Source organism: Tigriopus californicus, chromosome 12 (genome assembly GCF_007210705.1).
Source record: "Tigriopus californicus strain San Diego chromosome 12, Tcal_SD_v2.1, whole genome shotgun sequence".
Lineage (NCBI taxonomy): Eukaryota > Metazoa > Arthropoda > Copepoda > Harpacticoida > Harpacticidae > Tigriopus > Tigriopus californicus.
The window spans coordinates 16967235-16987884 of NC_081451.1; the positions used below are offsets into that span (position 1 = coordinate 16967235).

General features: G+C 40.3%; 2 protein-coding genes and 1 non-coding gene across 4 annotated transcripts; 1 reads left to right on the forward strand and 2 right to left on the reverse strand.

Moving 5' to 3' along the window:
- The first annotated feature begins 360 nt into the window (after nucleotides 1-360).
- LOC131892254 (protein tolkin-like) lies at nucleotides 361-19752 on the forward strand. The gene is made up of 20 exons (XM_059242045.1): nucleotides 361-932; nucleotides 3806-3878; nucleotides 4685-4969; nucleotides 7638-7816; nucleotides 8870-8976; nucleotides 9053-9185; nucleotides 9264-9364; nucleotides 9781-9928; nucleotides 9996-10118; nucleotides 10344-10489; nucleotides 10562-10757; nucleotides 10831-10956; nucleotides 14576-14736; nucleotides 15480-15666; nucleotides 15750-15836; nucleotides 16561-16739; nucleotides 16818-17031; nucleotides 18388-18507; nucleotides 18964-19094; nucleotides 19494-19752. Exons 1-20 carry the CDS (start codon nucleotides 728-730, stop codon nucleotides 19650-19652), a joined length of 3060 nt encoding a protein of 1019 aa, XP_059098028.1. The 5' UTR covers nucleotides 361-727; the 3' UTR covers nucleotides 19653-19752.
- Nucleotides 7111-7183, reverse strand: Trnav-uac (transfer RNA valine (anticodon UAC)). Its single transcript has one exon. It is a non-coding gene; the product is annotated as a tRNA-Val (tRNA).
- Nucleotides 10803-14008, reverse strand: LOC131892257 (glutamate receptor U1-like). 2 transcript variants are annotated; one of them, XM_059242048.1, is made up of 5 exons: nucleotides 13685-14008; nucleotides 13040-13608; nucleotides 12803-12979; nucleotides 11412-12002; nucleotides 10803-11358 (listed from the first exon to the last, which is right to left on the reverse strand). In XM_059242048.1, the coding sequence occupies exons 2-5, from the start codon at nucleotides 13566-13568 to the stop codon at nucleotides 10979-10981; spliced, it is 1677 nt and encodes a 558-aa protein (XP_059098031.1). In that variant the 5' UTR covers nucleotides 13569-13608; nucleotides 13685-14008; the 3' UTR covers nucleotides 10803-10978. The 2 variants fall into 2 exon arrangements, with proteins under 2 accessions (XP_059098031.1, XP_059098032.1); XM_059242049.1 differs by having other exon boundaries at nucleotides 10803-11046; nucleotides 11105-11358; nucleotides 13040-14008.
- Nucleotides 19753-20650: the final 898 nt, after the last annotated feature.

Sequence of the window (20650 nt, forward strand, 5' to 3'; positions counted from 1 at the left end):
AGGTCTTTAGTCATCACATCAAGGCTATGGGCTAAATTCCAATGGCTTTTTTCCCTCATACATACAAACTAATGAGCAATATGCACACAAAAAAAACACATCCAAGTTGTTTGATAAAACGGAATCCAAAACATTTTCAAATTTGAAGGTTGCAAGATGTAATCCCATGAAGGAGAATAAAATAAAAGGACTTGAGTAATTTAATATTGGAGGAAGGGTAGCTTCCCAGGAAATGAATGCGCCAATTGGGATATGTATGCCAACAGTGAGATGTCGCTGGTCCATTATTGGAGATGTTCATGACTGGATAGATTGTAGATGGACAGACGGGTGGATGGATGGATGCCCAATTGTCCACCCAGAAGCACCCTCGCTGCCCTCCCCGACGCTTGAGAGTCTCTCTTTGTTTTGCCATGGGGAAAGTGTTTAATAACGAATTGGTGTTGTTCGTGGATGATCGTTTCATAATGCGCCTACAAGTGAGGCCAAGTTTGACCTTTGCCTAGCCTTCCAACCTCAATTCGATCCGCAAAACGGGTATTTCTTCTCCTCTCTCGATCGTCTCAACTTCTCGCCACAAAAAGAAACTGAATCACGACGAAAGCTGAGTGCTCAAGGCAGATCGAGAAAACGATATCTTCGAAGCTGCGACAATATGTCCCCATGTCCCCTTTGTTTGGCATCCAAGTGAAACTGGTCAATCTACAGTGTGCTTGTCAACCCCATCATGAACTACAACTTGATCTCGCTGATCGTGATTTCCAGCTTTAGTGTGACGAATGCCTTCTGTGCCGCTGCTCAGGATGAAAAAGGCCCTCGGAACTCGTCTCAAGCCTGCTTGGAACAGGCCCGATTTCCCATTGAGATGCTGCAAACACTTCAAGTGGAACCCAATATTTCCAACGACATCGACATGGATCCCTGTAAAGCAGGTGAGCATCAGCTCCATTTTTGAAGAATAGGGACTTTACAAAAATTGAAATGGAAGGGCATGAAACTCAAAAATCATGGGAGATTGTCCGCAAGATGAGCTAGTAAAACATATGATTTTTTCTTTGGGATTCAGACCATTCATTCCCCTTAAGATCTTACTGGAGTGTTTGGTTTTTTAAGAAACATTAAACCCAGAATGGGCCCTCAACACCGAAAGAGAAAAAAAACTATAGCATTTTCTAATCATATGTCTCTTCTTTCTCGGGCTCTTTCATTGATTAATTTGATTCCCTCTAATATTCGTGGGCCTTATTGATCCGGTAGCATCTTTCAGACTTGGACAAATTTTTAAGCAGCGTTCCAAATCAACCCTACTACATTCAAGGACTAGCGCAGTCTGCCAACTCAAATTTGTTGGTAGACCAAATATCATATAAAGATTGAAAGGTAATAAATAGACGAATTATGACCCTTTATTTCAATAGTACAAGGGATTATATTGCCAATAGCGGTTAGAAAGGCCCGTAAAAAACAAACCAAAAAAACACATATATAAATATCCAATGACTTAACTCTTGCAAGAAAGAGGATATTTAAAAAAAATGAAACACAGATTGCAATGTACATCAAAAACTTTTTAAATAGTACTAATACAATGAGAAATAATCTCGTAAAAAATACCTTAAAAAAGGCATGACTTCGAGTTTGACCAATGAACCGTAGAGATATTCGACTAATGTGGGGATACATAAACTGAAGATGTAGAAAGTGTGCTTAAGAGAGATTTTCCGCTTAAATTTGTAACGGTTCAAAGCTAAAACCAACTTCTCAAGGAAGAGTTGGACCATAAAAAAAAATAATATATTTTTGATTAATATTCATTCTATTATGTGGCAATAAAAAGTTACGACTTTCGCAAACATGTTCAGGAATGGAAATGGCTCCAGCTCGCTTGATTAAGAACCAAGCCTTGAAAAATTTCATAACCTTAAAAATTTTAATTGAAGGGAGTTTCAATTTGGATAAGATGCCATTCAACAATACGAAAATAAACCTTTATTGTTAATGATTTCTGTTCGATGAAAAATGAAATTTTGCCCCTGCTTTTGGCCAAAAGAATCACTACTTTTATGGCATGACCCCAACCCAAACTTGGGATTAAAAGTCATGCCGAGTTTTCGTTGTCAATTATCATTAAAAGGGCTCTTTCGTGAGACATTACTGACACAAATACTGCAGATCCACTTTTTTTATCCTTTTGCAAAGTGTACCGTACATGGCGTCACAATTCATCTTAAAGAACGCCTAAAACGCAAATGTCTCAATGGCTTGGATTAGCAATAACAACATTATGATTGGAAAAACAAAGATCCAACTCAGGAGCCCCGAGCTTCAAATTTACTTAATTGTTTATGGGAATGGGATCCCCTCTTGTTCAAGATGGAAATATATGTATATCTTACCGGTATTTAGCGTTATATTCATGTAATATCTGATCCACTAACGAAATAGAGTTGACTGATCTGGCTAACCTTAAAATATGAAGTTGATCTTGATTGGAAACATGCCCAAGTCTGACTTGAAAGATGCCATCGGATTAACAAGGCCTACGTATTCCCTTCGAATATTAGAGAGAAGCAAATTGAACAATGAAGGAGCCCGAGAAAGAAGCGAAGTGGACTTCATTGTTCTTACTACCCTGGATTCTCGAGAGCTTGAAGGTGCTCTCAAAACGCACATTAAGCCTCTACGGTCACTAGAATTGACCCTAGACCCTGGGTTGGGACAAAGCTCATAGATGCTTTTGAAGACGTACAGTACCAGGTACCTTTCGTTATCGTTATCAAAATAAGATCTTCATTCGAGGAATGCCATTTGGCCCACCAGAACAACAATTTTCTTTGGGTCCGTTTGAAGGCCCTAGCCTTTAATGAAACAATATTTATCACAAAATCAAACCTTTTACAAAAGCTGAAAGGTTTGCATTGGTGCTTCTAACAAAGACAATTTCAGGAACATATTCAAAAGAACATATTGCTCAAACGTATAGATGACAATACGTTATTACTATCTAGTTTGTCAATTGATAAAAAGGTTCAGAGAATTCTCTTTATATCTTTTACAATAAAAACACAATTCATTTAAGACATTGTCAGAATAACCGCTAGGTCACGAGCAACCCTATTGAAGCCAAGGCTTCAATCTCTTGCTTTCAAAAATATTATAATCATAACCAAATGCTGATGGCTACGTGTTTCGGATCTATAATGTGTAGTAACTGACCTGGCATTCCCAATTGCTTCATCCACATTGTCAAAAGCCAGTTGAGAGTACAATGCATGTTTATAAAGCAGAAAAAATCTTTTAAATTCTAATCACAGGGACAGTTTTTATGGTCAATATGATATCAAAAAAATCCTTTCTTTGCTCTAAATGAAGCGGGAATAAAAACGAACTCAACAAATATTCAATACAATCTAAAAGGGACTACGAGTGTCAGGTATCGCCATAATAAAACATCGAGTATTTTCATTTGAATTCAACTTTTACAACAGGCGTTGTCTCAGTTTCATGCAAATCGTTCCAGCATCTTGCAATGTGTCTCGTCATCTAATCCGATTGAGGATTCAAGCCAAATTTCGGTGTTTACCCTGAAAACATATTGTTTACTATTCGGAATCAATGTTGAAATGAAATAAATTTGGGAATGCCCACTTTCTTATGTCGACATTGTTCTGCTCATATTTGGTCCAGTTAATCCGGCCTTTACGTTCTTGAGAACGTGATAGACAAATCGTGTGTTGGGAACAAATTGGATGGAACCTCTTTTAGCGTCAGTTCGAAAGTTTGACTGCTGATCGTTTCTTTTCAGGCTCTTTCATTGAAGACATTGCTCAACCCACGCCGGAATACGAAGAGGATCGGAAAACTTTCTATGAGCTGAGGTGAGCGAACTGAAAGAAAGAGGTCTCTTTCGTTTGTCTTTCCAAATCTGGAGGTTGCCTTCTTGGAGGACTACGTAAAATGCACTCTTTGTAGAGAATCGAGTGATCTCGAGTGGCAAGAACCACTGTCTAGTGGACAGAAGGGAGGGTAACAGATGTATCCTGTTGTCATCAATGGTTCAGCTGTTGAATGACTAAAGGTTATTGCTTCCAATTGTCTGTGTCTGATTGGTGAAAAACATAGTTATGAGGGACTTTCGAGAAAACACAGGATCTTGTAAAAGGAATCGGTGGCTTTGTCTTCAAATGGAACCTATTTGATACTTTTGCTCAACTACCGTAGATTGAGATACGCAAACTCTCAAAGCTCAGAGATGTTTATGCTCCAACTGAATGGATAATGGTGCTCAAAACCGTCCCTAGACATAAGTTTGATTGGCCATAGCATCAAAAAGAAACTTTGGCAATATCTTTGTATAAAAATCAGAGTGGGGAAAACAATATATGTTTAGAAAAATGAAAAGTTTTAGAGAAATGCATACTTCAGCACTGACTCATACCTTGGTCAACATTGATCCCACTATTTGCCCTCTTTACCCCCTTGCTTTATTGACTTTTCCTCTTTTATGCAAAACTGTTTTATTTGGGCCCAAAAAGGACGTAACAAGTTCTTTCAGTCCTCTCTTGGAGTGGTTCTTGAACGAACCTAAAAGAGAGAAAGAGGAATTGGATGCGAGAACGCTGGAGTTAATGTTGTGGAATGATTGGAGGAATGGCTTTTCCATTTCCAAATTCATTATTTGCAGGCGCAAAAAGATGAAATCTCCGGCCTGGCCTTATCCCAAGTCTGGAAATGCGCGCCCAGCTCACCTCAACTTGACCCGTGAGCGGCGAGCGGCAACGGCTGTATCCGAACGAATTTGGGACCACGGGGTCATTCCCTACGAGATTGAGGAAGGCAATTTCACTGGCATGCACAAGGCCCTGTTCAAGAGGGCCATGCGTCATTGGGAGAACTTCACGTGCGTCCAATTCGTGGAGAGGACCGAGGAACATCCCAATTGGATTGTGTTCACGGATCGGCCTTGTGGGTGAGTTGCTCGGGGTTGTTGTGGGGGACAGGAAAATAATTGACTGGAAGGGACATGGAGTACGTCAGTAGTGGAGTGGAAACATTAGTCAAAGATCGAATGTCTTCTAGCGAGCGAGGTTTTGTAGAGCTATTCGTTACCTGAGAGAGTGCTCAATGAATTTCATCTTCATGTTCAAGCACTCGATTAAGAGGTAGCGCAAAACTAAAACGTCTTCTAGCGAGGTTTCAGAGAGCTTTCCACTCCACTACCGACGTACTCCATGTCCAAGAATAATTGAACCTGAAATTGATGGGCACTACTAGCGTACTCCATGGATGCGAGTACATTGCGAACATGTCAGAGGTTAAGTTAGGGCCTTGGAAAATATTTGGACGCAATCAAAATATGAAGAGTTATGTAGAGAGAGGTATGTTCAATATGAATTGGCATTGGACGACATAAGGCGACCAAATAAAAAGATATGGAAATAAGGTGTACTGTGCGTGATCTTTTATAGTTACAAATGTTAGTAATATTGATAGTAATTACATTGTGACAAAATTTGATATGACCTTGACGAAGCACTCCTAGTAGTGCTCCTAGCTCCCTAGTAACAGGCAAAACATGGTTTCAAATTCTTTTCAAATTTGAATCAAAAGTTGTTGGAGAAATTACATTGACTACCAGACTAGAATTTTACATTTAAGAACGAATCATCAATGATCCCACAAGACCCAAATGAAATTTACGGAAAGTAAGTTAATGGTTTTTCTTGATGACATTCATTTGCACGTGATGCTGCCCCGCAAATGGAAAAAAAAAACAGGGCTCAGACTTTCTTTTACGTTCAATGATATTCCAGTTTGGGCAATTGGAAAAGGGATTCCATTCGAATTAGAATCTTCTCCTCCTTTTACCCTTAATGATTGAATCAAGTATTCACAGTACGGCTCGATGGGTTTGCTATGGAATTGATAAAATGAGTTTTGTCCTCTAAACTGACCTTGCCACCTCTGCAAGAGTGCAGCTTTATAGATGGAGCGTCCATATAAGTCACTAAATTATCCCTTACTTCAAAAAGGGTTGGTAGCATAAACCGCGAAGTCAATTCTTAAATTTTTCGATTTTTTTAAATCTTTTTTTTTCGCATCAATGCGACAAACAAACTGGATCAATAATCATCCAAATCACCAATGCCCCAACTTCATGACTAACGTTGAAAACTTTAACCGTATGTCCTTGAATACGACATTTGTTTACAAATTTCAAAGTAATTGAACCTTTATAAATGATATGACAAAAATATGTGTATGATTACAACTAGATATAATTTTAAAGTAAACAATGTGTGTGCAATCACAAATACTACTATTCCTCATTTTTGTGGAAAGCCTTAAATATATACTATCAATCAATCAATCAATCAATCATGTAGCACGCATTCTCTGACTTTGTATCCGTTTATTCCTTTTCTTCTGCTCAAAGTATTAGAACATGACTGGAAATACTTAAAACAAGAGCCAAGCACTCTTTAATTGAACCCTCATTGCTTATCAAAGTACTTGCTTTATTGCACATTTTCTATTGCATGCAAAAAAGTCAGATGTATCAACAGAAAGCCTGACTGAGACAATCACTGAATTTTGCGACTACTAGGTACCTACAGAGATTAGAAACTGTAAGTGAAACCAGGTTTCGACTAATTAGTAAGGTTTAGTGATCACAAAATTGAATCGCTGCCTTAAGAACACTCAATAAATGATTGGAACAAGAATGTGTTTCATTTTTTTAATGTATAAGACATCAAGCTACTTCTGGCTCTACGGAAGAATAGGCGCAAACTGCTGGTAGTGTATGTTCAATGGTGAGCAGAGAGCAAGCAGAGAACATATCAGAGCAGAGAGGAGAAAACAGGTTTCGCCGGCGAGCGCTGCAAAGCTTCTTCCTCTTTTTTGTGCATCGCAACCTGCCCATCCAGTCTCTTTCCAGTGACCATAATGTGACAACGCAGCTGCCAATATCACACTGTGACAGCTGTCATGATGAAAATAAAAAGGATATTTTAGGTTTCATAAAGGATTGATTGGAAGAAAAAGTCCAAGGGATAATTTTCGAACAGAAGAATATTGAAAAAGAAAAAATATGCAAAAGAATTGCCCAGTTCCCGCCCGGGTTCGAACCGGAGACCTTCTGCGTGTAAAGCAGATGTGATAACCACTACACCACAAGAACCTGGTTGAAGGGAGGGTGCTTTTAAAACAATTTAAAGACAAGAGACAAAATTGTCTCTCTGGTAACATTTGCATAGGTTTAAAAGGCATGTGTAAAGTCTTAAATATCTATATCTTATAGCTAGTGTAAATAGCATTGACCGCATGAATGCCAAGAAAGTGCATTTGAGAAATGCCTCTTCCGTTTTTCAACTTTTTCATAAAACAACCCAGAGCATTGCCTTCAGAGAAAATATGAATGATATTTTGAGACATGAGTTCAACATCCTAATTGTGTTTCAAATACAAGTACAAGTACTACAAGTACGTTTTGAATAAGTATATTTCCAGTTTTTTGAGAATGACCATTTAAAAAAGCTTACGCCCTCTCGTTACATGATACTAAGTTTCGTTTTGTTGCATTTTGTCACACTGTAATTTTCAATGTCATACCAGTTGTGTTTATCCCTTTGCAGATGTTGCTCGTTCGTTGGGAAACGAGGCAACGGGCCTCAAGCCATTTCAATCGGGAAGAATTGCGACAAGTTTGGGATCGTGGTCCACGAGTTGGGACATGTGGTTGGATTCTGGCATGAGCATACTAGACCCGACAGAGACGAATGGGTGCAGATCTACCGTGACAGCATTATGTCGGGTAAAGAGGGAAAAATTTAGACGCATTTTGTGACTTGTAAAAAAGGCTCGTTTATCGCTTCGGAATGCATTAAATCAGGATTGTCTAAAACAATCGTAATTGGTCTTTGCTATTTCTATGATCTAACCATTCAATGTGGAATAGGTCCAAGAAAGTGTATCGTTTTAATAGTGAAAATGAATTTCCAGGGATATTGGGAGCCGTACAATGTTTGAAATATTGAATACGATTTAGTTAAAAATAGACGCAACCGTTTCAATTGGCTTCATACTTTGGCTGAACACTATCAAGAAGATTGTTAAGCGAAAAAGGATATGATCAGGCTTCAAAAACCCTCCAGGCCACTTTACCAACCAATGACGACCAGGGTTGGCAATTTTGAGAATCAGCTTGACTTTTGGACACCAAGTGGACAAAAGTGTCCAAAAGTGTCCAAAAGTGTCCAAAAGAGGACAAAAGTAAAGTGTCCAAAAGTGGACAAAAGGAGACAAAAGTGGGCAGAACGTGTCCACAAGTATGTACGTACAATTGTCCAAAAGTGGGTTGACAAGCAAAAATTTCAAAACCCTATAGTATGTTATTTCTTTAACTAATCTAAATGTTAACCAGCAAATGGAATCAGTTGCTTTTCCAGTTTTTGAATGCTTTGCACCTTCTGTATTATGACAGAGGGAGGCTTTGCTCCTTGCTTCCTGTCTTAGGTGAGATAGAGCTGAGAAGGTGTCTTTCAATTATCTTTTTGGGTCATGTTGGAGGCATATGGCAAAGGTTTTAAAGACTTATTTTGCTTTCGGTACCATCAATGAGCAATTTTTGAAACAAAAAAATGGGTTTCAAGTAGAATTTCTTTTAGATTTGTAGTTTTAAAGTTTCGTATTTTTGTCCACTTTTGTCCACCCTCGTTTTTGGACACTTTTGGACAGGGGTGGACAAAAGTGTTGATGACGACCCTGATGTAAGAAGGTTCTGTGAACATTATTTCTTTTTGGGGTTGCGCTTAAAAACGCTTGTATGCCTGAAGATGCTTAAGATCCTTTGATTTGTGATTAACAGGCCAGGAATACAACTTCAATCAGTTGACAGAAAAAGAAGTCAATTCCATGGGGCACAAATACGATTACGACAGTATCATGCACTATGCCAGGAACACGTTCTCCAAGGTAAACCATTTCAAACACTACACAGGCATTAATGATATGGGGACCCTTATATCCAAGACTCTCTTCTTTCGCTTAGGGAACCTATTTGGATACAATTTTGCCTCGTGATGATTTGCCAGAAAACGCGGAAAATCTTCCAGAGATCGGTCAAAGAATGCGTCTCAGTCTGGGTGACATTGCTCAGACCATGGATCTCTACAGTTGTCCAAGTATGTTAAGTAATGTGATGACTATTATTGCCTGATATTGATCCAGCAAGCCCCATTTGTTCTATGGTTTTGGATCAGTTTGCGGACGAACGTATTTGGACACCAAGCTTGTCTTTGGATCGCCTCAAAATCCCAGCTACACTGGATCTCCTCGACATCTTCAAAAGCCCTACCAGATGGTAACAAAGTAACTTTAGTAGTGATGAACTCTGTGCTAAAAAGAGCTTTTTGCCTCCCACTCTGATTCATTTTGCTCTTTTTCTCACAAGTTGATGAGACAGTGTTGTAAATTTGAGAGACCACAACAAATGAGAAAAGGAAAGAAAGAAATGGTTTTGGAGTGAAGACCCTTGTTTCTTCATCAGTAAAGTTTGTTCTTTGGCAACATGTGGGATAATGAACTGGCAGCAATCTCAGTTGTTATCTCTTCCCTTTGATCTTGTTCAGTCACCATATTGATTATGCTTCCACCGAAAGATTTTTCTGCAAAAACCAATCAATAGCTTCGCTCTCTGCCATCGCAAAAATATTGCGCTATGAAAATCAGATGTTTGTTGCACAAGTATGGCATCACTGGATGAAAAGATGTTTTCAGGGTGATCGCTGCGTGTGGAGAATCATCTCAACCCATGGAGAGAACATCGTGTTGAATGTGACCTCTCTTGATATTCCACCTTCAAATGGATGTCAGACAAACTACTTGGAGATTCGGGATGGATATTGGAGCAGATCGGAACTCCTTGGTAACGATCCGATCCTACATTTGACGATGGAATTGTATCACCACAGTCATAGTATGGTTCTTATTAGCCAGGTTGTGTGGAAATGTGATCCCAACTGAACCCATTGTGTCAAGCGGATCCAGGTTATTGTTGACTTACCATACTTCCACAAACGCCTTGCCTCACAACGGCTTCACAATCAGCTACGAGGGTACATATGTCTATTTTTCTTTTGTTGCTATCCTTTGTTTCACTTACCATTCAGCAGTCTTACTTCGAACAAGATAATTGCCTGGCAAAAGTGACCAAAATTTGAACACTCACCCAAGTCTCATTATTGCCACTTGAGAGTTCCTTTTGATTGCGATCAAACCGAGTCACGTCGCAACCCAAGAGGAAGAGACGAAAAATGACATTTTGAAACGTGCTGTTTCAGCGGTTTGTGGTGGGGATCTGATCATGGATGAGGGAGAGTTGGAGTCCCCCTATTACCCAGAGCACTACCAACCCAACAAGGAATGTATTTGGAAAATCACCGTTCCCGAGGGATTTCAAGTGGCCCTCAAGTTTCAATCATTTGAGGTCTGATCGGTTATAGAATTGCATCAAATCCTTGAATTTGTTTGGAAAATATCGAGCCTTGCCCTGTTTCAGATTGAGCTGCATGACACGTGCACTTATGACTATCTTGAGATTCGGGATGGAAACAATGAGCACTCAACCTTGATAGGCTCTTATTGTGGCTACAAGATGCCAGCTGACATTCAGTCCACTTCAAACCAGTTGTACATAAAATTCTTCTCCGACAGCTCTGTTCAAAAAGCTGGTTTTGCGGCCAGCTTCATGAAAGGTGACCGCAAGTTTGTGTAAACAAAAAGCCAAAAAGCCAAGACAATTTATTCGGAACCTTTATGTCGTCACAGAATATGATGAATGCTCCTCACCGGACGCTCATGGGTGTGAACATGATTGCATCAATACCCTGGGTGGGTTCACGTGCCAATGCAAGATTGGATACGAGTTGCACTCGGATGAAAAGCGATGTGAAGGTCAGTCAGTATATAAATGATTTCAAGGCACGCTAAACACAAGGTGTTCCAATACCCCAATGGCCAAGCATAGGAATAGGCCTACGATCACTATTGAGAAATAAGCCATTACGCTATTTAATGAGACACCCTGAAAACTTGAGCTCACGAGCAATCCAGGCTTGCCGTTGTACTGAGAATCAAGATGCCACTTATCTTTCAGTTTTTCCAGCAAGCCTGACTCCCTCAAAACCAAAAGCTTGGCATAGATCTCATCAGCTAGCATGGAGTTTGACGTGGTTATGAAACTGTATTGCTTTCGGGTATCCACGACTGAAGGCTTCAAAAGGCCCCAATGGGCAAAATTTGGACCTTGTTGTTTCATCCAATATGCAAACGAGGTTCCATCAATCCATAGAGCTCCTGGAGGATGGAGCGCATTAGGGCTAATTTAGGCACGGCAAGGGATCGCATACCTCTTTGGGTTGAAAAGAAGTTCTCTATCAGTTGATCCATGTCCGAAGGCCGATAAAAGGGGTCCTTTCCCACCTGTTTCTCCCAGAGTTGGCGTCTATTCGAGCCTTCAGGGGCATTCTTTAGTTCCGCCTCCATGAACGTCCCCCCACGCACAAATAAGGAAAAGCCAAGTTCCCTGACGTTTTGCAACGTGACGAGAACGTCCGATGCTTCATTGGCCACACTAATAACGGAGACAATGCCCCCGGAGAAGACACTGAAGGACAGAAACCCAAACCCAACCACTGTTAGTTGCAAAATCCGCCTTGAAGGTCGACTGTGCTGAACGCAGATGCTTTGCTGACAGATCAGACTCCAGGTTGACAGAAGGTCGTCCGTCCAAGTTCTCCTCACTTCCATGACACTCATGACCAGAGTAGCCAGCAAAGCCACTAGCACAGTGCCAATCCAAGCCAGCACAACGTCTCGGTCCAAAATCGAGCTCATCATGAATTTTTCCATTCGGACGTCTCGATGAGTCAACAAAATTGTTTTGTCTTTGAGAACCTCCCCCAGGTATCTTCCATGTTGGGCGCGATGCTCCCCCAGTGCTAAACGAGATTTGAGGAGCTACGTCAATAATAATCGTAATTGGATTTCCTAATGTCAATTGGGCTAATAACGTCGAAATAGTACTCCTTTGGTCAGACAACGGCAATTTGTGCAAATCAATGAATCAGTGAATAAACTTAGTTTATTTCAGTTTAGCCCAAGTCTCCCTAACATGGACATGGATCGGGCTCCTCTATTCTCGCAACCTCTGACTTGTTGGGAGGTCACAGATTCAAAAAGCAATAAATTGAAAAATAAAATTTTTCTTAAATCTTTGGAATCTTCGAGAGTAGAACGACTACAAATGGTTCAGAGCCAAAGTTATTCGACAACAGAGTTTCGAATTCTCTCCTGTTTGAAATTGTTGAAGTTAACTTGTATAAAAAGGCAAGCTCCATGTAAAGGAAGTTTTTAAAAGAGTAAAATCAACCAAGTGAATAATTCAAAGAATTCTTAGAAGGCTCGTTAGATATAGTTCATTTCAGATAGCATCAAGCTAAGCCGAGTCAAGATTTGAAACGAACTTGGAGGTTTGGTTGTTTTCTTAACAATAAAGTAAAAGATCCGAACCCGAATTAGTCAATCCGTGCAATAATTAAATGTGTCCTTGTCACCCGGCAAGCGTATCTGTAGGGTGTATTCCAACGCTTGCACTTTTTGATCCATTCTTATCTTGACAAGGGGAAATATGCTTTCAATGAGGATAGAAACATGAAAAAGGGTATTTTGTCTTGTGTGGAAAAAGCGCAACATTGTTTCGGCGTTATTACCCAATGGTTCAACTAAAATGTTCAAATACCGAGCAACGAGCCAGTGAAATCAATGTCACCATCAATCAACAATTTCATCAATCCATTCCAAGAACCATTTTCCAACGAGCCATAGTTCCCATCAAATGACGGCACCAATTCCATCTTGAAGGCCAAGTTCTCCGACAAGATCTGCCAAATTTCGTAACAGAATCCGTTGGGCTGATCTTTTTGAACAGAATAGTTTTTGAATTATTTCATTACCAAACCCTGAGAGACGTACAAACCATTCTCGTCCAGGAAGAAGTAGGGCGGGGCTGAGATATACCCTAGTCGGATGACGGTACCATTTAAACTGGAGTGATGGTTGTGATGCCAAATGCCTTCAATTTTGGTCCAGGATCTGACTAGACGAAGACTTTCCCCGTTGAGAAGAACAACACGTTCCCTGGGCTTAGATTCCCGTTGAACGAGGAAAAGTTGTCGGCTGGCCTTGTATTTGCCCGTCCTTTCCGTGAAAACACGGACATTTTGTGGCACTGTCATATTGTGCGGAATTCGCTGATGACTCAAAAGAATCAGGTTGCAAGCACCCAGTTCAGTATGAGCCTCCAGGACCCTGTGAAGATGCTCAGAATTGGTCCAAGTGATGAAATGCCGGAGTAAAGCACTCAAATGAAGGCCAGGGAACTCTTCAGTGACGATGATAATCGTGTTGGGGCTATCAAATGTTATGAGAAGTTCCAGTTCTTCAGGTTCCATTTGAAATGAGTTCTTCACGGATCCAATGACGCTCAAGAGTGTGATCCACCTCATTGTTGGGTCTCGAATGTAAGGATTGAGGGAAACGGCCGCCCTTGAATTCAATTGAAACGAGGCCAATAATGAAGTTTGGCTTTTTGAATAAACACTCCATATACGTACGAGTATACCTTTACTTTGTGGACCATTCCAATTGGGAACAAATGAATGTCCTCATCAAAAAACCGTACGAAGGACAAGTGAGACGGATAGATTCAAGTACGCCTTTCAACCTTCAAAATTCATATTGGTTATAGCCATGAAAGCGAGGATCTGCAGACAGGTTTTCAAAATGAATAGAGGCACTTATAGAGAAACAGTTATTGACATGAAGAATTGAAAGAGGCGTGTTTAGGGAAATAATTATTGAAATGAAGAATGCAAAGGCATTGTCCTGGGCTGAGAAAGCAAAATTGCCCAATGATGAAGTACATGATCTTTATCTGTTTGTTCCGATTTAGACATTACCTATCACAAATTGCATTCAGAACGATTTTTGTCACCTTTACCAATAAAGTTCGATTCCCCAACCATAAAAAATGAATAAAAACCGAAGCAGGACCCCTGTGTGCAAATAGAAGTAGTGAACGTCAAAGTTGACTTTGAGATGTCAGGGTGGCGAAATTTAGATTTGGTTCGTTTTTTCGAGGTATCCCTTTGAACGACCTGTTTCAAAACTTAAGAGCTTCAATAAGCAGCTGAGGGCTACCCAAATAAGATATCCTTTTTGAGCAAAAAAAAAAAAAGGCATTTTTAGCAAACCAAAATAATTGGAAATAAAAGCGTAAAACAAAACATTTGAACGAACCCGTATAACTTGTTAATTGAATCGCATTCCTTTTCCTCCTATTTTCTCCAATATCCCTGTACTTGACTCGTTCCAATGTACGTACCTCCGGTTTGCCGGTCGTACCACGTGGTGTCCTTCGCCCTTTAAGTCAATAGAGCAAAGTGTTGATTGGATGAGACCTAAATTTACCATCGATTTGCCAATCAATCCGCTCCCCTCTATTTCGTCCCAGATACTTGTGGAGGATTTATCGATATGGCCAATGGAACCATAACCTCTCCATCGTTCCCAGACCTGTATCCGGCCAACAAGAAGTGCATTTGGGAGATTATGGCCAAGCCCCAATGGAGAATCACGGTGAACTTCACGCATTTCGAGATTGAGGGCAATAACGTAAGACCCTCAAGTTTCGTCTCATACAAGTACAATACAAACGCCGATCACCGATTTGGACTCCACCAAAAGAGCCGACCAAGGATTTGTGATTGGCTTTTCCGGGGCTTTGACGTCGGGGTTGAAATCGTTTATAACACGACCTTGCATTCCATTGCATTGCCGGGTCTCTCTGAAGGGCAAGGGCACTTTTTATGGGACCATTTCCGACAAATTTGATTTAATGAAAGAGGTCTGACAATTTCTGCTTTCTTTGTAGCATATGGCGAAAGGCTTTCGGAATGACCCTTCCCATTTGGCGAACCTTCTTGATGAAACATGCTTTCAGTTAGAGAAGCAATGTAATAATAATGCAAATAATAATATTGAATGATGCAAATTCCTCAATACTACAGAAGTATGTTTTGAGTTCTACAGTGCAGCGTTTGTTGCTGACTTGTTACATTGAAAAGAGCTCAATATGAACAGACACTTTCAAAACTTTAGTTCTTTCTACTTTCTAATCTCGCATTTTGAGCTCCGTCATTGACAGAATGTTAAACATTTCCTCAATCACATCAAAGATGAGTTATTATATTATAGACATATCTATAAACACAGATGCTCGAAGATGCCCATTTTTGAATCAAGACTTTGGGTGTGACTTTGAATGATTTGAAACGATTTCATTTTCCAGTCATCACTCCAGAAAGGTTTTTAAATGAGTTTTCTTTCCTTTTTTTTTCGTGACTGACAATTTCCAGGAGAACTGTGAATATGATAGCTTGTCATTGTCGTCCAAAATGGGAGATGGTGAGATGAGGAAGCATGGCCTCTTCTGTGGTTCTCGTCTTCCCCCTGTTATCACCTCCGAAGGGAATTTGCTTCGCTTGGAGTTCGTCTCGGACAACTCGGTCCAAAAGACCGGCTTTGGAGCGATTTTCTTCACAGGTTTGCTCTCTAAATGGAACCATAGCAGGCTTTTAATTGAAACTCAGACCCTTGAGCAACCCTCCCATTGAACATTTGAACAGATAAAGATGAATGTGCCACGGACAATGGAGGATGTCAACACATTTGCCGGAACACCATCGGAGCGTACTACTGCACCTGTCGACAAGGTTAGACCATCGTTCTTACTCTTACTGGGTGTAAAAAAATTAAGGACTGTTTTTAACTATATATCTCATTGCTCAAAGATTTCTTTGCTATCAAACCACAAGGATTCGTTAAGAGACACTGTTTAGTATATAGTGGCATATTACAAATGGCCTAACAATATCCTAGATGCGATCCGAGTGATTGCCGTCAAAACAATGTCTGAAAATTCAAGTGAGCGCAATCTTAAGGCCAGAACCAAAGGTAAGGGCATCCTGAAGGCCGGCAAAGACCAAGAGACGTTGGTGAGCCTTTCAGAGTTTATCCTCAAACCATTTGAAAGTGGAGAACCTCATGCAAATGCGATGAATTCATTTAGAACAGACCGGACCAAGGGCCGAAATCTGGAATTTCAAGAGTCGATCTTTCGGAGGCCAAACATCAGAGGGTTACCAATGACCTTTAGAGTTAATTCGGATAATTCATGGTATGGCGCTAGGTTTTTCAATATGCCCTTTCGTTGAAAACTGCGGATTCAATATGATCAAATTATTCTTTAAGTAAGGGGAAAGGATTTTCAGAAGCCTCAAAGAGCGGCCCTTAACTTCTTTACACCCTGTATCCTGGAAGATTGGCTATTTAACCATTATAATTTATATTAATATTAATTATATTTTTATTATATCCATTTTTTGCTATGAAAAGATTATAACCATTATGGGGGGGGGGGGACATGTCTTTCCGTAGGATTTGTGCTTCACGAGAACAACCACGATTGCAAGGAAGGGGGTTGCAAGCATGAGGTGATCAGCCACCAAAGTGGCGAGGAGAACCAGATTGAGAGTCCCCACTATCCGGACTACTATCCACCCAAGAAGGATTGCGTGTGGATCTTTTCCACGACCCCAGGACACCGAATCAAATTGGTGAGTGCAGCTTTCAGACACACTTTTCTCCCCGTAATTGCATCAGGGAACAACAACCAGCAGCTCTCGTGATTACAGATCTTCACTGACTTCGAAATGGAGCCTCACCAGGAGTGCGCCTATGACCACGTGGTCTTATACGACGGTCACACCACGGAGGATCACGATTTGGGTCGCTTTTGTGGCAGCAAACTTCCCCATCCAATTGTGGCCACGCACTCAAAGATGCTCTTGGTGTTCAAGTCCGATGCCTCCGTACAACGCAAAGGATTCAGGGCCATCCACACAACCGGTAAACAATAAACGGGCCCCTTTGGCGTCCGGTTCTTTGTACAATGATCTCATTCATATCTGTTTCTTATTGGCTCTCCTTATACGTTAGAATTCGGACATTTAGGCAAGAGCTGGTACCAGCAAACAAACTTGCCTGCCAATGCCAGTGATGCAAAATTAGCGTTTCAAACTAGTTTTAACGAAGATGACCTTTCCTCATATAGCAATGTGAAAGACGGGTCAGCTTCTCAAAAACGTGTTTGAAGCCCCAAACTTGCATCACTGACACTGGTACCAGCAAACAAACGAACCTGCCAGAGCTTGCCTAAACGGCCCCATAGTACAATTGTTACGAAAGACTTGGCTATTTAGGTAATCCCTGGCAATGCAATGGTATGGAAGGGAACATCTAATAGGTAATTAGTACACGAATTATAACTTTTCATTTTTTCCTGAGTAATTTCCTTGTAGCGGTCTGAAAAGGCCCTACAAAATCAAAGCAAACCAAAAAAACCCCAACCGATGAAATTGACATTCTTTGGACAAAAAAAAATATTTTCTGTTGGCTTTACTTATAAAGTAAAACTTACGGACATGAAACATTGCAATGATAAAAATCGACTTTTTCGATTTTTAGTTATCACAATTGAACTCCAGAACCATCGGGGGGTTCGCTTTGGAAAATTGTCCAAAATATGCGGGTAGATTTGAAAAAAAAACCGTCCTTAATCATGGTTCACCCAGCGAATTTACTTTTTATTTTTAATGGAAAATTGTTATGTTTTATCAGTTCCATGGACACTTTTTCATTTCCGAAATGATATTCTATTTTTGAGAGCTAAATATTGAGATTTTCTTCTCCTGAATTAATTTATAATTGTTCCTTAGTGCCGCAACTACAAAAACAACATCAAATTGTGGGGATTTGAGTCAAAACATTATAATTGTGGGAATTGTGTTACTTACTGTTCTTTTTTTCACTGATTATCCAATTGTTATGCTCATACTGCGAAAAGCCATGGATCTGAAGAGAAAAATGCCTATGTTTTAGCTACGCAAGATTTCTTCTGCCAAATAAAATTCTTTTCCATGAATGAGGAATACACTTAAACACCACTCAGAATGAGCCTTCTTCAGTACAACAACACACGTCAAAGTAATACATTGCAAGTTCAAAATCAGCATAGATTTTGCATTTTATCAGACAAAGTACTATTCACATCATTTCATTGCAATACAATTTACTCCACAGGTCTAGGTTTCAGGCCAGACACTTTGTGGTCTTTTCGTAAGGATGGTGAAATGAGTTTGAATTCAAAATGAATTGTAAAAACATATGATTTGTAATCGTCTCGAAACAATTCAATTTCCTCAGTTTGTGGCGGCCATCTGGAGGCCACGTCTATGGTCCAAGAAATCAAATCTCATGCCTTCTTCGGCGATACAAACTATGAGAACAATGCTGATTGTGATTGGATCATTGAAGCTCCCCGAGGTGAGTAGCATTAAGCACGGACTTCTAGAGATTTGGACAGGGAACGGAAGCAAAAATTTCTCATCACCTGCGCCATTTATTTTATTCAAAATAAGACCTGTTCAATGTCCCAAGATCTTGGCCATATCTGAGCCCAAAACCATGCCTAGGGTACTCAGGAGATGTGGCCGCATAAAATTCGAAATTTCGACCTGCTCCTGGTCAGCTACAAATACTTTTGGTAGCGCAACCGTGAAACAAACCACTTTCAAAGTTAATAACATTAGAAATGACCTTTCTTCCATTGAAGAGATCTACGTTTCCCATTTGTATTAGTATCTTTCGAAAAGTGACTCATAATTGTACTTAGGGTCAAGAGCTGGCCGACTTGGTCCATATTTCTAGAAATCCGTGCGTACATCAAGAAAATACACCAAGAATGTCCCTCCCATTTCTAATCATGTTGACCATCCATAGGGAAAAACGTCCACCTGAGTTTCACCACGTTTGAAATGGAGGATGAACTGGAGTGTGGTTACGATTTTGTGGAGGTGTTCTCTGGTTACGACGATGCTGGTCCACCGTACGGAAGGTTCTGCGGTAATCAAGTACGTAATCTACTGTATTCGAAACGCAAATATTGTGTTCTTTTTGCATGTTGATATTGCTACCGGAGCGCCTTTTTTCGGCAATGTTACAAATAGTGCTGGGGCGAGACCGGGTTCGAGTCGGGGTGCGCTCGAGTGCTTCTCTCTCTATTTTGGAGAAAATGGCCGGAATCGAGTCCGGACTCGTCAAGAAAAAAAAAATCATTTTTTCCTCAGAATTTCACGAGATGAGTCTTTTTGCTTGAGATGGCTCCAGTAAAAGACTCGAGTCGGTCAACAAGTCAAAAAATCAAAGTCCGACTTTTGCCGGAATCGGCCCAGCACGAGTGACAAATTTAGTGAGGCTGGGTGAAAGTTAGTTTGTACGTTCCGTGCTAATCCACGTTTATTTTGTTTTAGGTGCCTCCTGAAATAGTCTCGGCCGATGAGGCTTTGCTCCTTCGTTTCAAATCTGACGACACCATCAACTCCAAGGGATTCTCTGCACTTTTTGTCATTATTGACACTAGCGAAAACTTTAATTATGAAGACTATAAGGAGACCTCATCAATTTTGTAATAGGACTCAAATGTCGATTCTTGGATTGATTTGTCAATGTAAAGATTTCTCGTTTAAGATAGCTACAAAATGTGATTAAAATCATTTGGTTTCGAGTCGACACGTTTTGGGTTCATTTAAACTAAAAAATAGTCGTGAGACCGGGTCAAGGGGTTGAGAAAAGGGGCTCAAAAATGTGGTCAACGCAAACTTCAAATTTGATATGGGCACATATCAATGACTTGTCAGCGAAAATCACATTTTGAAGCTCCTTGAAATCATGGTCCAGAACAAAGTAGATGAAAGGCTTTAAAAATCAATAACATGATTCTGCGAGAATTAATTGGCTATAACAAAAACGAAGAAAATCATTAAGAGATGAAACATAACGAATGCCAGATGAATATAGTTTTTTTTTCATCCTTTAGTTTGAAGGGAAAAATAGCGTGTTAAGGCCATGTAAATAGGGTGGGAAGAGAGATTTAAGGCCACTCTTTGTGCCTTCTGAAAATCTTTCTCCCGCCCTCAAATAATTGCTTGATCATACGGAGTCTCAAACTTTCATTGAAAGTGGCTATCGAAAAACCCATCACTTCGCCAGGAATGATCGAATTTAATTACACAAGTCTAAGGAAGATTGGCAATCTTCTGACTTTTGGCCCTCTGAAAACTGTCTCTTATATTCCCAGATCTTTGCCCTAGGTTTGCCCTGTTGTAAAAGGATTAGCTGTTCTTGCATGAAATTGTCCACTCGTCCTTTGTTCCAGGATGGCCACCAAAAGGCTCACCCACATCTCTGGGCCTCTTGGCGGTCTTCAGTAAGCCCTTGGTTTTGGCTCTGAAAATCAAGACTGTGCTCACTTGCATTTTTGATCATTATTTTTTTGGGGAAAACGGTGGAATTGTTAACAATTGCCTTTACGTTAAGACTGAATCATTTGCAGGATAGCACTACTGTATGTGTTCAACAATGTATCGTGACGAAAGCTTGGGGTTCAATGTCAAACAAATCTTTGGGC